The sequence below is a fragment of the Tupaia chinensis genome, unplaced genomic scaffold (genome assembly GCF_000334495.1).
Source record: "Tupaia chinensis unplaced genomic scaffold, TupChi_1.0 Scaffold000527_1, whole genome shotgun sequence".
Lineage (NCBI taxonomy): Eukaryota > Metazoa > Chordata > Mammalia > Scandentia > Tupaiidae > Tupaia > Tupaia belangeri.
The window spans coordinates 3433884-3441205 of record NW_006160040.1 but is presented as its reverse complement, the minus strand read 5'-3'; the positions used below and the strand labels follow the sequence as shown (position 1 = coordinate 3441205).

The 7322-nt window shown below is 41.7% G+C and overlaps 1 protein-coding gene across 1 annotated transcript in view; it reads left to right on the top strand.

The window, feature by feature from the left end:
* The window catches only part of SEC63 (SEC63 protein translocation regulator), an 81171-nt gene that overhangs the window by 30238 nt on the left and 43611 nt on the right, over positions 1-7322 (top strand). The window contains exon 2 of the mRNA XM_006156959.3: positions 1249-1348. Coding sequence (XP_006157021.1) covers positions 1249-1348 — 100 coding nt within the window. The remainder of the gene's footprint in view (positions 1-1248; positions 1349-7322) is intronic.

Here is a 7322-nt window from a genome sequence, read left to right as displayed (position 1 = left end):
AAAAAAAAAAAGTAAAAACTTCCACATATTTTAGTTTTATATCTTAAATAATTACAATCTAAATTTTATTTATTTAGAAGATATTTTGATAGGAAATTATTTTCATGTTTGAAGAAAATAATTTCTTCTTAGTTTCTTTAATAAACCATTTTAACAATTTTATATTTTTTGTTTCTTTCATAACAGAAAGGAAAGGGAGAGAGAATTTCTCAGAAGTTATTGATTACCTGTGGCTAAATATTTTGGGTTCAAATCAGTTGTTTTTTTTTAAGAATTATTTTTATTTAACTTTATTTATTTATTTATGTACTTATTTTTAATTTGGTCAGAGAGAGACAGAGTGAGAGAGAGAAGGAAAGTGAGAAAGCAAGCCACCAGGTCTGGGGCTTGAACTGTGGTTGGCCATTGTGTGAGTCCAGTGCTATTAACCACCACGCCTCCTGCTGGCCCTGCAAATCAGTTTTTATATTCTCTTTTCTTTTCTCTTCTTTTCTTTTCTTAATTGCTAGAGGACACAGGCATTTGCTAGAGAGACACGGAAGGGGTGCAGAGGGAGAACACATCCCGCAGTAGGGCATGACCATGCTGTAATTCCTTCTCCATTTCTCCATTCTCTCACTTTTTAGGCACTCTTGCACACATGCCCAGCATGTCCTTCAGGCTGCTGGGGCTAGCATTTGAATAGCAGTTGGTCGTATAGGGTCTGACTCCTTAACTATTAGGCTATAGAGCTGTCCAGATTTTTATGTTTTCAACGAGAGTTGTTTTACATCTCAAATAAAAAATGTTTGCCAATAGTTAGTTTTCCAGATAGGGCATTTGTTTTAAATGGCTAGAAATGTAGTCTATTTACATTTTTTAAAAGATTTTTTTGAGACCGAACTGTGGTGGTGCAACAATGGTGTGCTTCTCTGCAATGCTAGAGCCACGTGGAAGATTAGGGTTGGGTTCTGAGTTGACCTGTATGCACATGCTTAGATCCTGACTGGCAGGCAAGACTGTGAGAGGGGGATTGTGGCATATGACAGTATTGAGGGTACTTGTGTGTCTCTTTTTTCCTCTCCCTGTCTCTGTCTTTCCCTCATGAAACTAAGAAATCAATAAACTTTATAAAAAGGTTGATTAGGCAGTACTTTTTTCTTCAAATAAAATACTAGCCTGCTAATGAAGGTTACTATGGTGCTAACTCTGACTTTGCCTTCATTGAAGAATGGTTTAACTCATGTTATTTGTTTTTTTTCTTGACAGAGCAAATTCGATTAAAGAATATCAGAAAAGTATATGGAAGATGCATGTGGTATCGTTTACGGTTATTAAAACCCCAACCAAATATTATTCCTACAGTAAAGTAAGTAATGGATTTCAATTAAAGAACAAACTTAGTGCTTAGCCTTTGCTAGATATGCAAAATATGGGTATCATGATGAATATGACGTTGTGTCTATAACAGAGTTGTAGTCTATAGTCGAGACAGATGTGATTAGCAGACTTTTTTAATTGCCAGAGGGCTTGTGCGCTTGCCAGAGATAGAGAGAGAAAGAGAGAGGGAGAAAGCAGCCCCCACTAGAGCTTGGTCGCACCGTAATCCCTTTTCCTTTTCTCCATGCATACATCCTGGTGTTTTTCATGCTGCCAGGGCTGGGTTTTTAGTATATGTGCTGCCAAAGTGAGCACCCAGGACTGGGTTTTGAACCATGACCAGCTATGTGGGATCCTGCTTCCTTAATCCCTATGATACAAACCTGGCCCCAAAACTGTCTTAACAGTGATTTGGAAATTCAAAGGAGAGAAGATGAATTTCTGACAGGATGGAGGAGGAGAGAAGTAAAATCTTGATGACCTTGTACATCTTGTGATTTTAGTTTTATCTTAAAGAATTTTATCTTTAAAAGATACCAAAAGCAGGGAGATGACATGATCAAGTTTGCATTTCATGGTGCTTAGTTTATTGAGCACGTACTGTATGCCACATGTTATGCCAGGGCTTTATATTTTATTTCGTTAATTCTGTATTAGCTTCCAGGTAGATGAGAAAACTGAAGCTGAGGACGATGAGGTACGTTGACCAAGGTCCTGCTGAGAAGCGACCCAGCAGGGACCCAGTCAGTCACCCTTTGTTTTGGCAAGCCCATGTGTGTAAACAGACCATTAGAGTGAGTAGGCCTGTTTGATTCCTTAGGCTATACGGCCTGCTAATTAAGAGTCTAGGCTTTGGCCCTTCCCTGCAGTCATCATTTTAGAGGTAACATATGAAGCTATGACAGAAAGTGATAGAGTTGCCACTGTTAGAGGACTACACCTTGAAGTCCCCTTGAAACTTCAGCCAGTTTAAGTAGTTTTTCTTTGTAAGTTTGACTTTGCCTAGTTTAGTTCCTTTGTAGGGGAAGGGAAATCTTCACTTTGATGTTGAATTTTTTTGTTGTTTTTGTTTTTTTCAGGTTTTTGCCATAGGGTGCATGTGCTCTCAGGAGAGAGGCGGTGAGAGGGAAAGTGAGAAATCACTCCCCACGGGGGATGACCATGCTGCAGGCCTTTCTCCATTCTCCTCCTGGGATTTTGGGCATGTACACACACGTACCAAGCATGATTTTCAAGGACTCAAACTGTGGTGTTCCTGTGGGGGTCTAGTACCTTAACTAGTATGCCACCTGCTGGCCCCTAGTGTTGAGTTCTTTAACGATTTGAAACTAAATCTGGTTCACTGTTGGTCTTTTTTATTTCTTCAGATTTGCTGTAGGGTGTGTGTGCTTGGCAGAGAGAAAAAAAGAGAGAGAAAGCAACCTCTAGGCTGGATCGCCACCCCGCAAACCCTTTTCCTCTACCCTCCTATTAGGAGTCTGGGCACACACACACACACTTGCCTGGAGTGTTTCTCCAGCCGTCAGGTCCAGGGCTTGAACTGCGCAGTGGGTCATATGAGATCCAGACACCTTAACCACCATACCCCTGGCTGACCCCTGCTGTTGATTTTACGTTTGTTTGTTTATTTTAAAAGTTACTCATTGTTTATTTGACACTCAATTTACCTGGATATTTGAGTTTTTCAAGCCACTGGGGCTGGGATTCAAACCACAGTTGACTATATGGAACTCAGGGCTGTCCTCGTTTTCTGTTTAATTTTTGTTATTATTTTTTAAAGGGTCTCCCTGTGTTGTGGTCCTCTTGCCTGAGCTTCCCAGCCAGGGCTACAGGCATGTATCGCCATGTCTGACTCTTAGACGGAGTCTTCCTATGTTGTCTAGGCCATCATTGAACTTGCAATGCTCCTGCCTCAGCCTCCCCGACCCACAGGATTACAGACATGCAATACTGCACCTGGCATTTAAGTTGGACCAGGAATTGAACCTGGGCCTCTCATGTGGTCCTGACCTGTAGAACAGTGTCTTAGCAGCGTTTGTGGTAGGCAGTTAGTCAGTCATGAGCGGGCAGCCCTAAGAGAAAAGTGAAAGGCTCATCTAGCTCTGGGCACCAGGAGGGCGAAGCAGTTTGCCATCTTCCTTCCTTGAGGCCTGAGGGAAGTACACAGGGATGATTTGTAGATTTTTCTCTTATCAAAAAGACCTAAGCAAGCGTTTTTGGTCAATGCCCCAATTCCTATTAGGGCAATAGACTAATGTAAGTTTGACTTTGCCTAGTTTAGTTCCTTTGTAGGGGAAGGGAAATCTTCACTTTGATGTTGAATTTTTTTGTTGTTTTTGTTTTTTTCAGGTTTTTGCCATAGGGTGCATGTGCTCTCAGGAGAGAGGCGGTGAGAGGGAAAGTGAGAAATCACTCCCCACGGGGGATGACCATGCTGCAGTCCTTTCTCCATTCTCCTCCTGGGATTTTGGGCATGTATACACACGTACCAAGCATGATTTTCAAGGACTCAAACTGTGGTGTTCCTGTGGGGGTCTAGTACCTTAACTAGTATGCCACCTGCTGGCCCCTAGTGTTGAGTTCTTTAACGATTTGAAACTAAATCTGGTTCACTGTTGGTCTTTTTTATTTCTTCAGATTTGCTGTAGGGTGTGTGTGCTTGGCAGAGAGAAAAAAAGAGAGAGAAAGCAACCTCTAGGCTGGATCGCCACCCCGCAAACCCTTTTCCTCTACCCTCCTATTAGGAGTCTGGGCACACACACACACACTTGCCTGGAGTGTTTCTCCAGCCGTCAGGTCCAGGGCTTGAACTGCGCAGTGGGTCATATGAGATCCAGACACCTTAACCACCATACCCCTGGCTGACCCCTGCTGTTGATTTTACGTTTGTTTGTTTATTTTAAAAGTTACTCATTGTTTATTTGACACTCAATTTACCTGGATATTTGAGTTTTTCAAGCCACTGGGGCTGGGATTCAAACCACAGTTGACTATATGGAACTCAGGGCTGTCCTCGTTTTCTGTTTAATTTTTGTTATTATTTTTTAAAGGGTCTCCCTGTGTTGTGGTCCTCTTGCCTGAGCTTCCCAGCCAGGGCTACAGGCATGTATCGCCATGTCTGACTCTTAGACGGAGTCTTCCTATGTTGTCTAGGCCATCATTGAACTTGCAATGCTCCTGCCTCAGCCTCCCCGACCCACAGGATTACAGACATGCAATACTGCACCTGGCATTTAAGTTGGACCAGGAATTGAACCTGGGCCTCTCATGTGGTCCTGACCTGTAGAACAGTGTCTTAGCAGCGTTTGTGGTAGGCAGTTAGTCAGTCATGAGCGGGCAGCCCTAAGAGAAAAGTGAAAGGCTCATCTAGCTCTGGGCACCAGGAGGGCGAAGCAGTTTGCCATCTTCCTTCCTTGAGGCCTGAGGGAAGTACACAGGGATGATTTGTAGATTTTTCTCTTATCAAAAAGACCTAAGCAAGCGTTTTTGGTCAATGCCCCAATTCCTATTAGGGCAATAGACTAATTGGGCAGTCTAATTGGGGCAACCTGGCTCGCATCAGGCACCACACGCGCTTAGGTAATCAAGTTCCTCATTCTTTACCTGTGAGGAAGGTGCACAGGTGCAGGGAAAGAACTTGTGGATTCAAATTTAAAGGAAGAACATAGGCAGCGTAAGGGGCCTCCCACTAATGAATATTCATGACCTCTAGTAATAAGAATAACGGTTAACTAGTACCAAGTGCGGTTGCCATCTGGCAATCTGCCTGGCCAACAACCTTTTTGGGTGTACTTTCTTTTTGTTCTTTCCTTTCTTTCTATTAAATCTTTTTTTCTACCTACTTCATTCGTGGCTGCGGTTTCATTTTGTGCCTAGGGACAGATCTCTAATTTTAGCGATCTGGACCCAAAGAACCAAGGACTTCACAATGCAGCTCAACACTTTCCCATCCCTTAACACGTTCACCACCCTGACTGGGCACATTCTCATTTTAAGTTAAGGTTTCATGAAGGAGCAATAGATATTTTTGGTCTCCTAGTCTCCCTCCCTCTCTCTCTCTCTTTTAAAAATTTTTTTGGCATTGTTCATGCTTTCTGAGTAATTGAACCTCAGTTTTCAAGGGAGAGAAAAAACTGTGAAGTTCTTTTCAGTGATTAATAAACTGACTTGTTTTAACCAGAGTACAGAAAAAGGATATTTAAGTAGGGAAGAATTAAGTAGTTATTGGTAACAATTTATTATTAGATAAGGCTTGGAACCATTAAAATTTTTTTCACTAGTTAACCTACAGCACTCTTTCAAAATTAAGCAGTTATTTTATAACGTTTCTTTTAACTATGGTGTGTAATTTCTGGAAATTGCTTCCAAAATGACATTTAAAGATTCTTAAAGAAAAAATGCGAGGCTTTACAAGGTCAGTAGTGGATCTACGTGCAGGGAAAATGCGTATTGTTTTGGAGGAACTAAATAAGCTTTAAAAGAACTGAGGACAGAGCACAGTGTAATCCTGTTTCCACCTTCGCTTTGGCGCTTAGGAAGCCTGAGCTTGCTTCATTGGTGCCTTTCTTAGCCTCTCTTCTCTCTCACTCCTTGGCCCATCGAATCAGATGCTACGTGTGAAGTGTCTAATAGAGGGTCTGGTGTATTCTAGTGTTTCGTTCCTTCGTGCATTTGGTTTTAAATTTTGTTTTTGTGGTTTTCATATTTATTTTTGTTTTTTGAACTTTATTAGCTTTTGGAGGGAGTTGACGAAACAAAATGTTGAATTATTTATGTGAGAATAAAGTGTATTTTCACATGTTCTTTAGCATATTAGGAGTATTAACAAGTTTGGTGTTTGAGTTAAAAGTTTGCTATTTTAAGTTACTTCATGGTTCATTCAAGAAGTAGTAGTTGTGTGCCTGCTATGAATTGGATATTATACTAGGCGCTGGGTATTCTTTGATTAACAAACTACTGATAGAAGGCAGCTTACAGCCTTGGGCACATGGCAAGTAAACAGGTAATGATACAGAGTTATGGGGCAGGGGAGTGGCACCCTGAGAGAGCAGTGGAAGGCGCCCATCTTGGCCCCAGACAGAGGAGGCTTCCTGGGAAAGTGAGGTCCAAACTGAGAAGTCAAACTTGAGTAAGAGTTGGTAGTAACAGCCCAGAGGTAAAATGAAATGATTGTTTACTACCTGTGAGGCACCTTGTAAGGACTTACTTTATATACATAAGCTCTTTTCGTTCTCAAACCCACCCTAAAAGCCAGAAACGGAGGTGTAAAAGGCTAAACAGCTTGACAAGCTCTCTCAGTTAATAAGCCGGGAAGCGAGGAGTTGAACTTTGGTACTTTAGGTCTGGAGCCTCTGTTCTCACCCACCTCTTCCTGGTAGCTGAGTAAAAGTGCAGGAATGTTCCACATAGGGATCCCTGTCCTCTCTACACATAGATAGTAGATAGGAGTAGAAAGCAGCCTGAAGCTATGTGTCCTTAGATAAGGTTTAGAATATAATTTTGGTCACATGCAGAGAAATTTGCATCTGATTGCTAGCTATGTTTAAGCTACTCTTGACCTAGTGAAAAACTGATTAAGATACTGCTCTCGAGCTTAGGGAACTTGCCTTGAGCCAGAGGAGCAAAGCCATGGTTTATGCATTTTTGTGGCTGTAACCATCCCTCCCTCCCATTGGTCATCTTGATAAGGACTGAGGATTGCTTCTTGGAGGATGGATCTTTTGATTAGGATGAATAGAGTTTTGGTGGGCAGAGATGGGGATGAGATTCTAGGTAGAAAGATTGGAGAAAACAAAAGCATCATGGTAGGAAAAGCCTAGGGCACTTTGGAGATGGGGATTTGTTTGGAAACTCAGGATGATGAAGGAAGGCAGGTGGATTGGGATTGCATAATAGAGGCTCATCCCAAATAAACTTTTTTTTTTTTTTTTTTTTTTTTTGAGAGTGGGTTTTAGTATATCGTG